This window comes from Ciconia boyciana, chromosome 2, assembly GCF_034638445.1.
Source record: "Ciconia boyciana chromosome 2, ASM3463844v1, whole genome shotgun sequence".
Lineage (NCBI taxonomy): Eukaryota > Metazoa > Chordata > Aves > Ciconiiformes > Ciconiidae > Ciconia > Ciconia boyciana.
In genome coordinates this window covers 154,047,161-154,067,753 of record NC_132935.1, presented here as the reverse complement: position 1 = coordinate 154,067,753, position 20,593 = coordinate 154,047,161, and the positions used below count along the sequence as shown (strand labels likewise).

General features: G+C 38.0%; 1 protein-coding gene across 2 annotated transcripts in view; it reads right to left on the bottom strand.

Moving 5' to 3' along the window:
• Nucleotides 1–1,723: 1,723 nt before the first annotated feature.
• CCNY (cyclin Y) overlaps nt 1,724–20,593 on the bottom strand; it is a 131,130-nt gene continuing 112,260 nt past the window's right edge. For both annotated transcript variants that reach the window (XM_072854652.1, XM_072854653.1), the window contains 3 exons: nt 15,512–15,678; nt 9,917–10,079; nt 1,724–4,026 (listed from right to left, as the gene is read on the bottom strand). In XM_072854652.1, coding sequence (XP_072710753.1) covers nt 3,910–4,026; nt 9,917–10,079; nt 15,512–15,678 — 447 coding nt within the window. In that variant the 3' untranslated portion in view covers nt 1,724–3,909. The remainder of the gene's footprint in view (nt 4,027–9,916; nt 10,080–15,511; nt 15,679–20,593) is intronic.

Here is a 20,593-nt window from a genome sequence, read left to right as displayed (position 1 = left end):
AAATTCTTATTACAGAAATGTGTTCGAAACAGAAGTGAGGAAAGTGCTAAAGGCTAGGTTGAGTGAATTCCTTACGAAGACCACATAGAAGCAGAAAGCAATATGAGTCTGCAGTGGGTGTGCAGCACTTCAGTTAGTAGTTTAAACATGTCATTGGAAAATGCAATGTTCATTACCAACAAAGGATGACTGTAAATAATTTGTTGCTTCAGCTGTTAAGGCTTTGGTTTTTTTCTGGTTCTGCCCTTTCAATTCCTCTATCCCCTCCCACACACTGCTATTTTTATATATAGCCAACACTACCAGATGTCACTTTGTCATCTGCCACCAATACACCATCACCCTTTTCTCATGAGGTTTTTGCTACTTCTAATCTTTAGGTTATATCTAAGGTTTCTGGCATTAGGAAAGCTAGGAAGTAGAGAAAGAGGTGTTAAAAACCAAAGTCTGAACTAAGACTCCATAAATGTAAACAGTTTTTCATCATCTTTTTAGTTTACATGGCACGCTAAGTTAGGTAAGCTAAGGGAAACTAAGCCATATATGCTGATCTCTCTCTCTCAAAAAAGATAAATAAAGATAAATAAACCCCACAATTATTAAAAAGGATACCATTACCCTGCTGTGGGACAGGATTTTGTATGTTTTTAGCAATAGGAAATGTATCATTTGAAAGACTGATAGGGTTTGTGGAAGGTGGAAAAGGTGATTTGACTTTTTTCTTCTTTTTGCACTTTACCATGTGACTCCAGTGTTCTCAGTCCCAAAGAACAGTGTCTGTCAGAATGGTATATGTCACCGACAAAAAATTAAGTATAAACAATAAATGAAATATAAACAAGTCTGCAGATGGAAAGAGGAATTAGGGAAACACCTCTGGGCTGCAGACGGATGCATGAATAAAAACCCTTACAAGGCACCTTTTTCAAATATTTATCCAATTACCAATGCATAAGTGACCAAACGAATGGCCCACTGGCTCAACATATAAAAATAATTCATTAAGACAATGACGCATGAAGGGACAGGTTTATTACATCTCCTACACTTTTTCGTTTCTGAGCCGGTGACCAAAGCAATAATGAAAACCTTAATCCAGAAAACATTTACAGCAAGTTTAGTTTCAGGTTCTGAAATGAAAAACACAATGTATTTGTGCTGTTAAGTAAAACACTATTTGGTTCTCCTCCCTTCTCACACCCCGGGTGATTCTCTAATCTTGCAATGGTATTTTCCATACAGTAATACTTAAAAAAACTACACTAAACACAACATAATCCTAAATAATAATTCAATTTTAATTACATGGTATAGAATACCTTGCAAACAAAAAGACACTCATTCAGATTTACTGACAGGTACTGTATTTTTTGGCAACCCTGGAACAAACCAGAAGAAAAAGCAAAGAATTATTCTATAACCATGAGGGAAAGAAACGTCCATCTAAACACAGAGGACTCATACGGCAAAACTCAAACTAAAGAAAAAAATCCACACTTACAGCAGATTTTTTTTTAATTCTTAGTGCAAGAAACATAACCAAGTTAATCACAGAATCAGTACTAATTAAGAATATGGAAAATTCTCCTATACAGAGGTAGAGTCCAGTGCACAAGGCTAAAACGATATTCAATAGTCTAAACAAGACTGAGCCAGGTTTTACGGAATCCACTTTTTAAAGTATCAGACTGTATGTACATACATACAATAAATAGACTATACAATCTTTAAAGTAGTTTAATAAACTTCACAAAAATTATAGTAGATGCATTGAGATCTTTACATAATCCAAAGTTCATATCTCTATCACCCAGAAATGGATAAAACCAATATTCCTGATATCAAGTTAAATGGAAAATAGTTTAGCAAAGTGTTGATAAATCAAAATATTTTACATATTTTAAAGCCTAAATTTATGCTTATAAAGGATGAATTTCAAATGCTCTGAAAAATGTTCCTTTTGATACTATCTGTAAAGAGGTTTCAAATGCTGTATTTGCATTTGTATTGTTATAAACACTTTCCTTACATTCCACGTTCAAGGGAAAAATGGATATAGATACTCACAGTTCTGATGCATTGGCACAACAAGAAGTGATGACAATTAGATTATTTTAAAGGCCCAAAGGACATCAGGAGAATTTATGGACAAAACCTTTACGTCTCAAACTACACAAATCCCATTAGAAAGTTAAGAGAAAACTGTTTGGTATTACTGCTTCAATCCTGTCGGTGCCTCTCCGCCCGGAGGCATCCGATTAGCATTGCACTGGAAGTCGAGTGTGCATCTCTGGGTCCCTAGGTTTGCTACAAGCCCATAGGGCTTAATAAAACAAATACGGAATCTTTATGGTTTACCACAGTAGTGCATAAATCAGGGACGTCTGTTGCCGTTCATTTCAGTGATAGTCGCAAAGAAAGGATTTCGGGGAACTGAGAGTTTTCAGCTATATCTTTCTAAACTGTGCAAAAAAAATGGGAAAAAAATCACCCTGGGGCGTTATAAAGCAAATATGCTTATACTGACGAGTTATTTTCTATAAAAGGTTCTTACAAATTCCAAGGGGGCAACAGCCACAGTAAGAGGGAACTAGTAACAACAACAGAAAAGCTTAATAATCAGAGTTGAAAATTATGTTCACAGTTCAGTTACTTTTAATTTCTATAAGCACCTACACTGAAAAACACGAGGGTTTGTATTTTAGCTTCAAAATCGAATCTACCGGTGGACAAATACCTTGTTAAGATTTCCATTCTGCTCTTCTACAGGCCTTCTCACTGGAACAATTTTTTTTATTATTTTTTATTTTATACAAACAGACTCACTTTGATTTAAAGTAAACATATAAAAGTTGAGAATATTGCTTGCAACAATGGACCTGGAGGTGAAGGAATGAACTAGTCAGGCCATACAAAAAAAAAAAAATCTCCCTCAAAATGAATTCTGCTAAACTTCTAATACTATGAAAACCTGCAAAAAGGATCACAAGATCTGTTGCAAATTTCAGAGATTTGGCCCAAGTCTTATCATCATCATCTGAATACTTTAATAACTGTATCTTTATATTAAGGAAAAATAAATGATTCCAAGAACTCAGGAAGGCACACGCACCCAAGTATACTATAAATAAAACACATCATGAAATTAGGAAGATCTTCTGATCCCTGTACACACTTTTGGTTCAGCACTATGGTCAAGTTCTCTCTTTTGAAATACAATAAAAGGCATACAAGAAATATAACATATGCATAATAATTATGAAGAATAATGCTAATAAGACAGCTTACAGAGAAAAGTGCAGTGAAAAAACCCAATGCTATTTATTCAGGGGCTTGTGCTACTGTAAATACAGACTTTGCGTTTGCTGCTGTGCAGGGGGAAGAATTTATCCTGGGAAGCAGCAATGAGGAACGCAAAAAACAACAAAAAATAAAAAAGATATTACAATAAACCTTCAGGATGGAACTCTCCCAACTTCATTCCTCTAGTGCACAGTCATCTGACTACATGGTTTGTTTTCATGCTGCCATTTCTCTTCATGAGTACAGTGTATTAGAAAATGGCACAGTTTTTAAATAGTTTTCTGCCTCTACTTCATTTTTTTGTTTCTTCTTCCAAGCACCTGATTTGCTGTTTCCTCATAAAAAGGGTAAAGCTGTTAGCGAAAGTGAGAAAAAAGTTGTCGCCCATCTTCTCTCTCAAACACTGATTTCTCCATTTCTCCTTCCACTAGGTATTTTACTCGTGTGCTACACAATGGGGAGGCACTGTAAAGGCAGCTTGACAGATTTAAAAAAAAAAAAAAAAAAATCAAAAGTCTTTTTTCTTTATCCCCCCGCCCCCAGCCCACCCCGAAAAAAATGGATGGATGAAACAGTATGTCCGTAGGAATATTCCAGTCTCCTCTGTTAGGAGATAATAGCAGGGGACCATCTAACCACAGTCAGATTGTCAGCACTGACTGACCGTTTCTTTGCGGCTTTCCTGAAGTCCTTATATTTATCTTCACACAAGCGGGAAATGGCCTGTAAGACAAAAGAATGAAAAAACCTCAATTGCATTGACCACAGCTGTACAGGTAAAATAAAACCAAAAGCAGATTTCTACATATAGGTAGAATCACAAAAAGCCACTTCATTAAGCAAAACAGGTGAAGATCTTCTCCCCAAATCCTCTTTCTCATTTCATTAATCTTAAAAGAAAGCATTGTCCACCACAGCTGCTTTTGAAGGACTCAGTGAGCATATTCCAAGCCTTTTCTTTACAGGTTAACCATCACAAATCTCATTGAGGTAGCTAACAATGCTTACCCACTGCTATATGGTAACTTATATATAGCACTTAATTGGTGAAAAATTGTGGAAAACTTAATAAAACAATTCTAGAAATTGTAAGTATATTTGGAGAATATAAAGAGGATGGCTCTTAATTTTTTCATTTCCTAAAAAGTCTTGTAGTAATTTTATTTTTCTCTACTGATAAGTGATCTGGCAGAATACTCGCCCTGCTTTGCTTACAGAGCTGATGTTTACTTGCCTTTCAGAAGGAGATGGTGATTTCTATGTGATCAGGCTATCTTATATGGTGCCACTGGGAAACATAACTCATATTCAAAATAATTTAATTTGCATTAAAACCACATAGAAATGTTAAAAACCTTATAAAAAGAGAGACAAACATTATTCAAATGTCAACTCCTATTATACTACACTGGAGTTAACGTTTTATGTTTCTTCTACCGTTTTTAGCCAAGTTTAAAACAAATATTTATTATGGACCTCATATGCACAAATATACTGTGCCCTGAAACAGCACATCTGTTAGAGTTCCTATGGCTGGGCCAGGCTATGGTTGGCATCAGTAGGGATGTTAACTCTGGCGATCAAACACAGAACTGTAGAGAAAGCTCACTGCAAGGAGTATCCACAGTCAAATTAAAAAATAAGATGAACTAAAACAGTACTTTTATTTACTCAGGAACACTTTTAAGTGGTGTCTTAAGATGTTTAATAAAAAATACTGTACAAACAACAGCAGTACAAATGTTTGATTATAAAACAAGGCAATACAAATAAACAGCTTGACTGATAATCATTTTCTTTCTTGATCTTCCCCTCTATAGCACAGCAAGTTGTAGCAGGGAAGAGTCCTTTAATTTTAATAGTCCTGCAAAGACCAGAGGCAGGCATGACAGAAGCACACAACTCATATATCTGAGAGCAAGTTCACCTAACACTTTGGTCAAGCCAGCCACAAAACATGGTTAAATTAAAAAAACACAAAACCAAAACAACACAAAACCTACCACCACCACCAAGAAACCAGTTCCTACTTTTAGTTGGAAACTGAATTTCCTTTTGTTAAGACCATTCTTGAACACAGTTTTCTTTCTTGGTGCACGTGAAGAGAACAACAGAATAAAATAACACAAATATTCCCATTGCTTTGTAGACTGTGACTTAACTCACTTAGAACTGCTTAATAACATTTTATTTAATTTAACCAGGAACTCAATGGACTAAGAAAGTTTATGCAATTCAATCGGATTTAAAATCCAATAGATGAAAAGCGTTTAATCATGAAATAATGTGCCAAGGCATGGCTTGGCAAATAGGTGTACTGAGGTGGAGCTCAGCTTCTTTCAGCTGCCAAATCAGGCTATTACCTTAGGCATCAAACAACCAGAGAAGGTAATCACTTCGAAATTGCCTGTTTCACAGGAAAATTTCTGTTCTGGCACTTGGTCAGACAAAATGAAATTTTGCTTGGAAGTGGCATTTAATATTTGGCATCTCTAGTCTCTGGTGATTAATCATATGGATAAGAAACACACTGACTGCTGTTTAAAGCAATCCTGTATCTAAAGATGCCTCTTCATTTGCAAATAATTTACAAAATTGACATTTGGAGCCTATTTGGCAAGTTAGTCAACTTTAAGGTAACATATGGGGAAACAAGACAAAAGCAGAAAATTGTAAATATTTATTATTGCCCTTCAGTTAAAATAAATCCAAATAGTTTATAAACACCTTTCTGTCATCTGATATTTCTGTTGCTTTTATTGCTGGAAAAAGAAACCAATTTTTGACAGTTGCAAGGGACCATTTCTCATATGAAATCAAAACATTCTTAAAAACAGCAACACTATTCAATCATGTGAAATTTTGTTGGACTTGACTGTAATATCTGTAATCAGCTAGAAAAATGCATACATACACACTCTTCCATTATATATATGCATACAGAACTAGAAATCAGTTCCTCTGCTGAGTTATACGACTCTAGATTAGACTTTGTCACTGGTGAAGGGGGCGGGTAAGGAGAAAGGAGGGGGGAGAAAGGCAGCAGTAGCAGTAGTATAAATTTTGGCTGCATGCACATGTTTGTGCAGGGCAGGAAAGCAGCAGGGCTGGCTATGTGCTGGGAATGCACAAAGGCACCCAACGGCGAGGGCTGCAACACCCCCAAAAAATGGACAAAACAGCGAGAACTTAGCAGCGACAGCCAGCACTAAGCCTGGAAGGGTTATAGATAAGGAAAACGTGGGGCGGGGGGAGATCACTGGAGCAACTAGAAGTTGTGATGACGGGGGTTTTCCTTAATTTATGGAGAATGAAAAGAAGAGCAACCGGTTTACTCCTGACAAAAGAGAAGGGGAGTTTTGCTCTCCCTTTGCTTCTTGGCTAAGAGGGTTCTGAACATACAAAACACGCAGGAGTGCAATCAATCACTGCAACAGTGGGAAGCTGGAGGGATATAAAGACACTTCTCTACTTGTAACTTCTATGTTTTTCTCCTCTTTTTTGTCTGTTCGACCTATGGGACTGTACCTCTTTAGTGTCAAGAAAATGCAGCACGTAGTTCAAAGGGTTTGAAGTATGTGCTCAAGCACTATCCTCACAATAAAAAGCTCAGACAACATACAGTCAGTTAAATTGGGAGTGCACTAACAAATGCTCTTACAAAATCTAGCCTTGAAACGAGCACAGTGCTAAGATCTCAAGCAGAAACAGGGTAGGCAGGTTGTGGGCTTAACCCAAAGAGCAGAATCTGACTCATATTTAGCTCAGTACACAGGAGAATAACCAGGTGCAAGAGTAGGAAATTACAAAATAGTGGATTAAGGTTGGATATCCAACAACCTTCTTGTCAGAAAAATCTCCCATATTAGAAAATAGTTCTCAGGAGAAGCAAAGGAAGCCTTGACATTTGACATCATTAAAAGGAAGGAGAAAACACACTACAACATATGCTGGTTGGAACAAACAGCATTGGCAGGTGGATAGACTGGATGATCTAATGAAAGGTTATTTGCCATTTTTAACTTGCATGATTGCATACAATGGGAAAAAAAAGGAGGGGTCATGAAAATGGTTTCTGGCTACTAGGTGGACTGGCATAACAAATTCAGGACACTTTTAGGCCACAGGCTGATGAAAACTAAGAAAACAAATTACTTTCATTTAGTCATTTAAAAGACAAAGCTGCTTCTTAAGTGCCAATTGTGGGAACATTAAATAAGGAAAAACATCCACTGCAGATGTTAAAAATGACATCGCTTTCTGGAGCAAGTACTATAACCTCTTATAACACCTCTAAGCCGACAGATCTAGTCCAGCATTTCCATCTGATGAGGAACAGTATTTACTAGCTTTGTCCTTGGTCATCTTGGGGTTTGGTTTTTTTTCATCACAGGTATGTCAACCTCATGATATTTGCAGAAACAGCAAGGCAGATTCTGCCATGCCAGATCTAATACTCCTGCTTTAGATACATAAAATAGCTTGAAAACGCAGAAGTAGCAAAAACGTGTTATAATATAACCATGTCTCTACGCAAGACCTTTCATGATGTCAAATGTCAGTAAATAAGTTGTTTTACATCTTAGGACTGAGCAAGGTCCTTTCAGTTTACCAGACAAGGCAAATCCTTTCACTGCATACGTACATTTGCTAGGAGCCTGTTGTCTCTCATCACAGACTGCAGCTTTTCTCTCAGCATCAAAAATATCACAGCCTGTGTGGTACTACATCTACTCCACTTGACAATCCAGGCAACTGTTTTAAAAACAGAGAACTCTGGGCTGAACAGCACATGAGAGACCTAGAAAACTGCTGCAAATGCATTTTGATAACTCTTGGCAAGCTAAATGCTTAACTGCGCTCAAGGAACTAGGCTATAAATTATGCTGTCAACTAGTTTCAAGGGCACACTAATGACAACCAAGTATCGCCAGGGAACAAGGCAGTTCCCATCATGTTCCTTTCCTTTTGGCCACAGAACAGAGGCAAAGAGCTGGTAGACCAAGTTGGTTTCACAGCAGATACTCATCCTCTTCCCTGACGACATCCTCTTTGGCTAGCAGGGTCAATTTACAGCCAACTTCCGCTAGCAGCACAAAGCATCCCCAACACAAGAAAATTTTTAATAATATGGATTTATTGAAAAAATATTTCATTATTTCTTTTTAAATATGCCTTCTCTTTACTTAGTACAGAAGAACCACCAGTACTCTCTGGGTATTTACAGTCATTTCCTATTTTCTTTTCCTCTAAGGTTTTAGGAGCTATCGTTGTTACCTTCATTTGTAACCCAATGTTACACATTGTGCGCGATATAGACTGACAGCGTTGGGAAACACCGTGTACTAAATTCTCTTCAGAAAGTAATTCACTCAATTTTAATGTATGTAATGGCACTTATTATCAAGACCCACCATCTAATAACTTAGTAAACTACCTCTTTTGATTTAAGATTACAATCCCAGTGAATTTTCATTTTTAAAAATTCTCTTCAATAGAAACAAAATCTGATGCAAATTTACATCACACTCCATACACAGAATTAAGTTACATTCTTACTGGAGCTATTGCGAAATTTAGAAAGAGTATTTAGAAAGCATGAGAAATACAACTTTAGTGAAATCTGCTTTGATTCTTTCTCCACCACTTTCTGTTCCCATTACAGTCACAAACAAGTCAATTAACCTTCCCACGCACCATTTCCCCCCACAAAAACGTGTATAGTACTGCCTGCCTGTTTTACAGGAGCACTAGGAGTTTCAGAACATGCAAAGCGCACTCTAACCCACAGGCAAACAACCTCCAGTGCAAAGCTGTTATATAATTAAAGACGTGCAATGTTAAAAGCAGTTAGCATCTAACAACAAATTTCAAAATTAGTAACAAAATGTGTACACACTCGTGCAACAATGCCCTTATTTGAAAAACTCCTTATCAGAAAGCTCAGGAAAAATAGATTCCAGTCTTGCAAAGTGCCCACAATTGGCTGATGATTTTAAATTCCTCCTGTGTCTGTGGGAATTCATAGTGCCCTGCATTTCACAGGTCCAGACCATCCAACATAGCGCTTTCTGCACATGGTATATTCAGGTCTCATAAGCATTCATAATTTATTCACTAAAGACGTGTGCTCATTTCTGTTTTCCCATTACTGAGAAAAACACCACCGGAGATAACAGACTTGGATCCACGTGAAGTGGAGCAGTAGCAGATAACAAGCACACAGAATAGTTACTTTCAGCAATACTTGTTAATATTCTGTCCTTTAAGGTGAATAATCAATTTTAAGAAACCAAATGAACACACAAAACCAGACTGTGAACAGAGTTGTTGTCAAAGTTGTGGGTACTTTCACAAGGCCAATTCAGGCAACTGGAACTGAAAAAGAAATGGAAAGCAAGACAAGCTATGAAGCAAACTGCGACAAAAAGCTGTCCCCACATCCATGAATAGCCAAAGCACAAACAAAACAGTTATGAAAATCAGGGCACGTGATATTCTAATATCTCATGGGAATATTTGGGAAGAGATGGGAGAAAGGAGAAACAATGCAAAAATTCAAAATCCCCCTATATATTCAACTCTCAACAATCTAAAAATAAAAGTGTTTTACCTCAAGTTTATAAGCCCTGTCCCTGCTGAGGGGCTCCAAAGGAAAACTCAGGTTATTCGCTTCTGCCAGGGAACGCAAATCAAAATAATACTTGGCATAAACACTGGAGGGAACATTAATATTGAACTGCAACAGCTCAAGAAACTGGCGTTCCAGCTCATTCCTGTAGAAAGAAGATAAACGTGAAAACATATTTCAGACTGTGCATTCTGAATACAATTTACTTTAAATTGCAAATGGTATAAACCAAGTCCATTTCTTATTCTTGCCAGACACAATTATCCTAGCCTAAGGTTTGACCTAGTCTACCAAGTTCTATCGGCGTACATACGCCAATGAGGAATATGAGAGACGCGGCACCTTGCAGCTGCTGCTGCGATGCCAATCAAACCCGGACACAAACTTTTGCTAGCGGGAGGGCACCTTTATCACTTTAGCTAATACAATCTGGGAAAGAAAAGCTAACAGGCAAAAAATTTTTGTGCAGTTTCTGCTGTACCTCCACTAGGTGGATCTGCACACACAGCTACGCAAACACAAAACACAGACATGCCCTAAATTTGTCAGATCTCTCTCATAAATGCTGCAAATTACACCAACACCTAAATTACTGGATAACTTATTTACTCTCTTCAGCCTTTCATAATCAATCATTTAAAACCAGTCATGGGAAACCTGAATTTTTCAGCATACCGTCTTATCGTTCTTTATGAACAGAATGAAGAGATTTTTCCCCAAGATGTGCAATCAAAATTCACAGTGGTGATCATTTGTTTTTCAGTACCTAAACCAAATGTGTTTGTCAAAATACCCGATAGGAACAGAGTTCCTATTTGAGCTCCCACCTCATGAAAACTTTGGTATAGTAATACATTATCACTTACACCAGTACCTTAAAAAGTATGTTAAGAAATAAGTAGATCAACAAAATTAAGGACTGGAAATTTTCATAAATTGCATGGTAACTAGATATCCTACATAATACTTATGCAGGGACATATGATATATTCAAAACAGTGATTTCAAGATATGAGAAATAAAAAAATAAACAGGTGGTAAAAGCTGTACATGTTTGCCGAAGAGTACACGGACTGCACAGCTGTGTTACCAGCAGGTATTGACTGGCTATGATATTGCATGTAAACTACATTTTGACTGCAGTGTAAGTGTGCAAGGAATCTGCAGGCAGTTGGCAATAGAAGAGGAAGGATCCGAGGATAAAAAGAAAAAGTACTGGTACAGTAATTTTTCAACACTGAATGATTTTTCTTCTCCTCACTCTTTACTCTTACATCACTCTTACATCATAATAATTGTCTTTCCTTACCTTCACTCTCTCTCTGCCAAAATTCTATGTTTACATTATGATAAATACTAATTAACATTAAAAGACTATCTAAAAGCTGGATATGGACTCTTTGGCATGAATTCACACTGTGGAAGATTCTAGCTTTTAAAAAATCCCAATTAAAAAAATTACATCTTAAGACATCTATCAAGAAATACAGAAGATTATCTTTAAATGTCCTTTTATACTGCCAAGATTTTACTTTCTGCAAGCTAAGCCTAAAGGTCTATGTTAATGGATAATATAAAGCTTGTTTTAATGGAGAAAGACATTGGCTGTACCTCTTTTGAACAGCATCCCCAAATCTTTAAGAACAATACATAGCCTCAGATTCTAACTATCCCTTAGTTCCCAGATTTGAAGGTTAGATCAGCGGACTAACCACAGCTGAGAAAGAACAAAAAAACACAGGTATTTTGGATTTGAACTAATGTAACATAACTAACCACCATACTCCGATACGTCCACACTAGACTACTTCAGCATATGCTTTCCTGTAGCCACTCCCCAAATTCACAGAGAAACTCAAGGTAATGCTACATACATGACTACAGACACATACTGCAGTTTGGTTCTCCCAAGTCCTCTGCTAGCTTTTAGGCACAGTTCAATGTACTGCTGATGACTTAAAAAACTCAGAAACGTCTGCATGATGTTTTGCAAGATACACTTATGCTGAATGATTCACAGCAGTTGAAGATTTTGACCTAAGTCAGTTTTTCTGCCTTATTAATATAAACAATGAAAGCCCCCATCTTGCGTAGAGATAGACTCTTCAAAATCATAATACTGCACTGTCTCAACTACCTGAAAAATAAGAAAGAAAAAAGAAAAAATCCACCACACTAGGGATAGGAGCAAAAAAAATTGGGAAAAACTGGCAGCAGGAACATAAACATCAGGTCAACAAGCACCAAAATCTTTGCTGGAGAGTTGACAAGGAGCCCCAAACACAAAGCCCGTGAGCCAGATCACCAAGTACCATACAGAGAGCACAGGCTCCCCAAAGGCTTCTGGTTTTGCACTTTGCGAGAACCCTAAAATCTTTAAAAAAAGGTTAAGAAGCTAAAAACTTTGAGGGCAAGGACTCATCACAGTTTGGCTTAGGGAATGTGCAGTGCAGAGAGAGGGTCGATGTTAGCACGGGAGCATGGGTCTGGCATGTGAGTAATGGTGTTATATACCTCAAGTGCAACTTCTAACAGTAGCACCATCACGTGTTTGTCAAAAACAATAACCTCTTTTTTTGTTTCCTTTCACATTATCACAGTATGCCTCATCACCTGCCTTCAAAAAAAGCCCTGAGAATCAGCAATTTCAAACCTCATATTTATAACCATTCCTGATTAATACTGTCACACGACACAGTCAAACCTGTCAGTCTGCTTCAAGCTGTTCAGCACTCTACTTCAGCTCATGTCCCAGCTTCAGAAATATTTTAAAAGCTCCCAGATTTGCCTTGGAGGAGGAGTGAATGGAGGGTGACCCTTACTGCCGCTGAATACCCAAAAGCATGAGAAAAGGATCAAGGGAAAAGTAGCTTAGCAAAATCATTCAGGAAACACTCAAAACAGTCAAGGAAGCATTAGCAAACTGTTCCGCATGGAATAATATTGCCCACAGAAATCTGAAGGGTCTGATTTTAGCTTCTTGTCCCCCCTACCCTCCCTTTTATTTTGGAAATCTCATTCTGTCTGGGTTATGTCGGAAAAGAAGTATCATCAACCATCCTTAAAGTAGCTTACATATTTTAAAACAGATAATGAAATGGCATTATGTGTTATTTCCCACCTCTGTTTTGAAATGAGGGTTTTCCCCAAAACTAATGAAAGTACCTACAGCATACCACAGCAATGCAAGCTTTGTGTTTTTCACTTTGACTCGGGGAAAAAAACCCACCTTATTACAAGTTGCTTGTTAATACAAGATTTAGAGATAAGTTTTCTCATACTTGAGCAACGACAGCTACTCACAATTTATAAGTCTTATCTAGCAGTGTATGAGCATGCTTAATTTAAAGCAATCAGCTGACTCCTAACATGCAACCTTTCCCTTACAGATCATTTTTAGACCAGCTATAAATCAGACAACCAGCGAACTATTAAGAAACTAAATTAGGGCTGCTTTAGGAAAAACGCTTGGCCTTTCACTGCTTTGAGATTGCAAACTGAGACTCAAAAAACATTCTGTCAATAAACACTTCTTCTCATCTACTTCCCTCTTCCCTCCTCCCAGAATGGTTATCCACAACAAACTCTCTTCAGTGGCTGCGATCCTGACTCAAGTGAGATAAAGCAGAGACAAGTCTATATACTTCTCATAATAGATACTGAGCTCTGCTTAAAAGAGCTCTGAAACACACAGATACTGCACTAAAACATCTTTTAAATAATTTTATTGTTATTAGGTCCTATAAAAATTGGGGCACCAGTAGACTGAAAACGTTACTCTCCGAATGCATGAGCCGCAGTGGTCTGACAAGGTCTTACAAGCTGGAGGAGTGGGCCTGTGTGAGCCTCATGAGGTTCAACAAGGCCAAGTGCAGGCTCCTACACCTGGGTCGGGGCAATCCTTGGTTTCAGTGCAGGCTGGAGGATGATGTGATCGAGAGCAGCCCTGCGAGGAAGGACTTGGGGGTCCTGATGGATGAAAAGCTGGACGTGAGCTGACAACGTGCGCTCGCAGCCCAGAAGGCCAACCGTATCCTGGGCTGCATCAAAAGAAGCGTGGCCAGCAGGTCAAGGGAGGGGATTCTGCCCCTCTGCTCTGCTCCGGTGAGACCCCACCTGCAGTTCTGCGTCCAGCTCTGGGGTCCTCAGCACAACAAGGACATGGACCTGTTGGAGCGGGTCCAGAGGAGGGCCATGAAAATGATCCGAGGGCTGGAGCACCTCTCCTACGAGGACAGGCTGAGAGAGTTGGGGTTGTTCAGCCTGGAGAAGAGAAGGCTGCGGGGAGACCTTATAGCAGCCTTCCAGTGCTTAAAGGGGGCCTACAGGAAAGATGGGGACAGACTTTTTAGCGAGGCCTGTTGTGACAGGACAAGGAGCAATGGTTTTAAACTAAGGGAGGGCAGATTTAGACTAGACATAAGGAAGAAATTTTTTTATGATGAGGGTGGTGAGGCACTGGCACAGGTTGCCCAGAGAGGCAGTGGAGGCCCCATCCCTGGAAACATTCAAGGTTGGACTCTGAGCAACCTGATCTAGTTGAAGATGTCCCTGCCCATTGCAGGGGGGTTGGACTAGATGACCTGTAAAGGTCCCTTCCAACCCAAACCACTCTGATTCTAAGGCACCCGGCCCCCTGGCACCATCCCAGCACCAATTCTAGCTGCAGCCCTTCCAGTACCGCTCTCACACGCATGCCAGCTCTGGTAAGGGCACCTCGGAAAGTGTGGGTGGTATGTGACTCAGCCCTGAACGTACAGATGATACAAACACCAAGCACTTCAGCCAATATATGTAATACCTGCTAACCAACCGAACAAAAAAAGCACTACACTATTTAGTGAAATGAGCATTCATTTTAGTATTTGTAAACATTAAGAACTTAATTGTGTTTATTCTCATTACAGTTCTTTTTATTACTGTTGGAATATACTCTTAATATGACTCAGGACTATCCAGCCAGATATCACAACTCCCTACGCTGTTACAATATGCACTTCTTAAGAATGTCATCAGATAAAAAAATGGAAAAATGGAAATTTCTCTTTGCAAGTTAAAATACTAGATTTTTAACACCTTGGAAATAACTTGGCAGGATACAGGGGGAACAAAAACCAAAAACCCAAAGGCACTAATTTTGAATAATGGCAATAAATAAGTGGGTGATCATCTAAGGGTCATTAGGATCACAATGATTTTTTTTCCTGCCTTACATGTTGGTCTGCTGTCTGTATGGAGAACTAGCACGACAGTAAATATTGCTGAAGTGAATGCATGCAGGCTCATTGCATGTGGGTTTTTTTGTCAAGTCATACATTTAAATATTCTGCAGGTCTGTTTTCATCACCATGCATGAACATCCAGTGGTAAAATACAGTTCAACCAGAAAACAAAAATAATTCACGTCTTCTATGTAAGAAACTGCCAAGTAGACCTCATGCCATCTATCAGCATCCACAATGTTTAGATACAATGCAGATACACAAACTTCAAATAATTTATGAGGGAACTTCCCTTCCCCCTCACACACACACACACCTTGGCATTCACTGGCAAAGATAAACATACTGCACTCACATGTCTTCGACCGTGATATCTTTCAGGATCTGACAGTAATCCACGTTCCACACTGCCTGGTCGTCCCAAACTTTGGATGCCAGTAGAATTGCACCCAGTACAATTCGCTTCCAGTTTGCTGGACAAATATCTATCTCTGCATAAGTTAAAAGTCGTTCAAGATATACCTGTGGAAACACATTAAAATCAAGACTTAATCTGTTTTGCTATTAAGTAGAAATGAAAAAGAAAACTATTCTCATAAACCCATTTCAGCCATTTTAGAACAGTAATCTGGTCTCAGAAGATTTTTTTATAAAAGCTGTAGGTTTAAATACACACATTTATGCCAAGCTCAAAACTGAATGTGATAAATTCGTATTTTAGTTGGCCTTTGCCTTCTGATCATATTACCAGGAACAAAACTGTTCTTTTTCTATCTGTAACTGTTGGCAATATAGTCCCATGTTGGAATGAATTCAAATGATAGCTTAAATAAATTATTAAAATAACGATGTAAAGAAATAAAATGCTAATTACTAATGAGGAAGGCAAGGGTATGCTACGAATAACAGTTACTAGCTATCACACCAACAACTATAGTTGCAATTTATGGGCAATCAGTTATCAGACATGGCATCATGTCATGCTGGGCCCCTCTGGCAAGCCTGTGCGAAGAGGTTCTATAGGCGCCCATTGGATGGACGGCGGAACAGTTACCACAGAAACAGCAAGCTGAACAGAGAGGTAAAGTATGTGCTAAGAAGGTAACTCATATCAGTTTCCTCTGGACCGATAAGCTCTGGAGATGAATTACAGTAATCCTGTTGGACCTACAAGAACTGACAAACTCAGGACACCATAGTCTGGCCCAATCTGGCCAAGGCCACCAACACAGGCTAGCATCAACCAGAGCTCGTATAACCCAGACCTCATTCAAGAGGGTGGTAGGTACTATTTACAGAGACTACAGGATTACATACACACATCTGATGAAACAAGGGACCCTGGAGAGACTTTCTGAACACCTACCACAAAGCTGCTGGGGGGGGTGCAGTATGACCCTCTGTTTCCAAACACAGAGCTACGTTGGACCCCCAACCGATGCTCCAGCCAGGGAACTACGGGTGAATACGAGAGGGATCCACGGGAGTGTGAATAGTTACCTGCTATCATTAACAGCAGCTCAATTACATTAATAGCAACAGACTGATAAACAAAATGCATTCTAAGAAGTACTGGTCGTGGGTGATCTGTGTGGACCCCTACTCAATCCCCTGTTAGGGACAGGGAAATTACAACAATTATGAATATTTACATGTGAGGTGAACAAAACTGAGTACTTCTGCAGTCCGCAACATTTAAACAGCTCATATACTAGCTGAGAAGACACATAATAAATCTCCTGCAGTTTGACTAAGTTCATGTTTATTAGCACCTAATCAAATAATACCCAAAGAGTAGCTAATATATCCAAAACTCAATGTAGGGATACATGCTGGTAAGGATTTGAGGGGGAAGCGAAAGGGGGGACGTAGGGGGAAAACTTTAAAACCCGGCACAGCTCACTTGTGTTTTTCTATAAGGATGCGCACGTATACAAGCATACAGAGGACCTTCAGTGATTTGTGCTTCTGGAAAGGTCTAGCATTAGTTGAAAATATTACATACTTAAAAAATAATAATTCATATATTTTGAGGCTCATGTATTTTTATGAGTCACCAATAACATCAAGGTCAATTACATCCTTCATATAGTTTTGTTCATTAATTTTCACAGTTATGATATGTACAAGTAATTAGAGCTTGGCAACAAGATCATCGAAAACAGTAGTCAGCTGTTGTATAATTTAAAGTTTTACAGAAAAAAATATATTTTACAAAAAAAATTAACTATCTGGATACATGTACACCGATATTCAGCCCACAAAATGAACTGTCTCACACACTCTGCAGTATAAACAGCACACTGAGCAAGAAAATCATGGGAAAAAATAAAAACCACAAAATATTAGACAACTTTTGTTCAAAGTGGCTACCACAAAGTATAAGTTCTTTGCTTCCTACTCTTACTGAAGGAAATAAAACTTGAGTTACAGTGTCTGTAATGGTCACTAATACAGTCATATTACAATTAATTCATGTGTAGAAATTATAAAATTTTCTCTCCTCAACAGACCACCCCTCCCAAGCAACAGATTTCTCAGTCCACTGTGAGGTGTTTTCAAACAGGTTTCACTGCACTCTTCTGCAATGGTTTAAGGAAAATCAGATGCAGTCATTTATTAGGGTAGTAAATTCTGCTCTGATTCAGAAACAAAATTTTTTACTGCCTTCAATAGCATCAAGGAAATGAACTTGTTCTGCAGTTTTGTTTCTCACTCATGGAACGACTTGCTGTGCATGAAGGAGCAGAACTTGAAACTGGAGGTGCTTCAACATGACAACACAGACACATTTAGTAAAACCAACAATTAGTCCTGATATGCTACTCTATAAAAATAGAGGTTTGCATTTACTGAAGAACAACCTATTCTTTGTATCCTGTAGTAGATCTTATAATACCCTCTTCACTGCATTGTGATAAAAAGCAATTAGGTGGTTACTTAGGTTGCTAGTACTCTTACAAGAGTCTACATTGACTGACAGAAACTAGCAGGAGATTTTATGAGATACTCTGATGAAAGTACAATATACATGGAAAATATTATACCTACCTGAAAGGCTGCATATTTCATAAAAACAGAACACTGCTCGGGATTCTGAAGGGCCAGCATTTTGCTTGAAATTTCAAGTACCTAAAGATACTCTTCTACAGATGCTGAAGGAAATTTACTTCTGCTCTAACAGAAGAAATATATGGACGCTAAGAAAACTGAAAACATTCCTTGAAGATATATGTGTTTTAAAATAATGTTGAAGTTTTTTATGTACCAATTTAAAAAAAAAATTAAGAGGGATTATGACTGATTTACAGTTAATTACTAAAACTCACAAAACATTTAGAAAATTTTTATCCCAAGTTTTGGGGATATCTGTACCTTCAAATACATGCTGGACTAACTTTAAAAAAAGTAACAAAATGGTAGATGCATGGAAATCTTATCTGGAAAAGCATCATCTCATTGATACTACCAATGCCAAAATAGTTTCAATGAATTTTTGAAATTATAAAATACTCAAAAAGTCTGAATAGTTACAGTATGTCGGATATTACAGACTGGTCAAATTAAAAAAAAAAAAGTCTCAGTAAAAGACCTTTAGCTTTCTCACTCCTCAGAGGGTTCTCTATTTTTCTTGTGTTAATGAGGAATTAACCTTAATCTTGTGTTAGATACTTCGTTGAACTCAAGCTACGTCATTAGGCACAAAGAGACAGGCAAAATAAACATTAAAAAATCTCTGTGAAAACAAAGTTATACGCAGCTACAAAGTCAGAATATTTACAGCATGAGACCTCACAGATAAAACTGTTGATTTTTCAGTTTTTTTCTTAAAAAAAATAAGAAACGTACAGGTAGCAAGATATCATAAAACTAAAGCTGAATTTTTCAAGAGGCCAGATGCCAGGCTCCTGAATACACCATTTCTTCGTCAGCTATGATATGCCCCTGCCTGCCATCCTAATGCTGAAGAAAACCATAACATCGTAATACAGTAAAACAAAATATCACTAATTGTTCAAAAATTTATTTTCCTTCATAAGGAAGGCAAAAAGCTATTTAAGCACAAAATTACAAATTCCAAATTGTGTGTCAAGCCCATTATTAAAAATAGAGTTTTGACTTTTTAGTTAGAGCATCATTCTGAAAAGATTTTGACATATAAAATTTAGTATTGGGAGACCACAGAAACACAAAGCTCAATAAAAAGGTGGCACATAGATCTCACCAGAGTCTGCGCTACCTGATGGTTCTGTTTAAAAGGCTGCCTTTCACTTTCCAGGCAGCCTGTGTAAATAAAGCCCTTACACACTATATTATGCAAACAAACTTGTTCAACTTAGCAAACGAAACTGCTCCTTGAATTATGAACAAACAGCATTCCCTGGAATTGTCCCCGGGAAGCAGAAGACCTCTTTAAGCAATACACCGTGCTAATGCAGGGAGCTTCAGAAGCAGAACGTGTGTGGAAGCCATAATATCATGTCACTCTAAAATTAGGAAATGAACTTCATTTGCTCCACATCTGCTGAACTTGACCCTCTACTGTTAATGCAAACCTCTTAAATTTCAACTTTCCACACTCAGTTTTAGTAGATTTTGCATGAATACTCCACATCTATAGATACACAAAGCATACAAAAATCAGAAAATATTACCCTTTCTTATGTGCAGCTCTAGCTTAAAAAAAGAAAAAGAAAAAAAAAAGAAAAAAGGAAAAAGGGAAAAAGGGAAAAAGGGAAAAAGGGAAAAAGGGAAAAAGGGAAAAAGGGAAAAAGGGAAAAAGGGAAAAAGGGAAAAAGGCAAAAAGGGAAAAAGGGAAAAAGGGAAAAAGGGAAAAAGGGAAAAAGGGAAAAAGGGAAAAAGGGAAAAAGGGAAAAAGGGAAAAAGGGAAAAAGGGAAAAAGGGAAAAAAAAAAGAAAACCAAGTAAGGATTTTGCTGTGGACTCAAATTCAAAGGCATTCAGAGAAGAAAAAGCAACCTGATAAGAACAGGGAAGAATGATATTGCAAAGACAGACATGAAGGAGAATAATTCATAACAGATGAACTTACACCTAAGTAAAAAGGGAGCGTAAACTTGCTACTACCTTCCCACCAGCACATACTTGAGAAATCAGCTTTAAAAATTAAATAGGAGCTTGATAAGACACTATTCTTATACCACCTTCATTACCATATCTGAGCATCTTCCAATAGCATGTTGGGCTATGAATAATCTCTCTTGAGTCCTTGGTGGTAACTTGGGCTTAACTCCAGACAGACTGTTTGCTGGAGTGAGGCTCTGTATCATCTTCCGATAAAACTGAAGATAATAAATACCTCGCCAGGAGAAAGGCGCTTAGCGTGGCTTCTGGCTCCTTTCTTGAAAATGCCTTAGAGAGCATTTTGGTTTGTTCACTTGCTGTGGCCTCCCTGACTCAGTGTTGGGTTTTAAGTG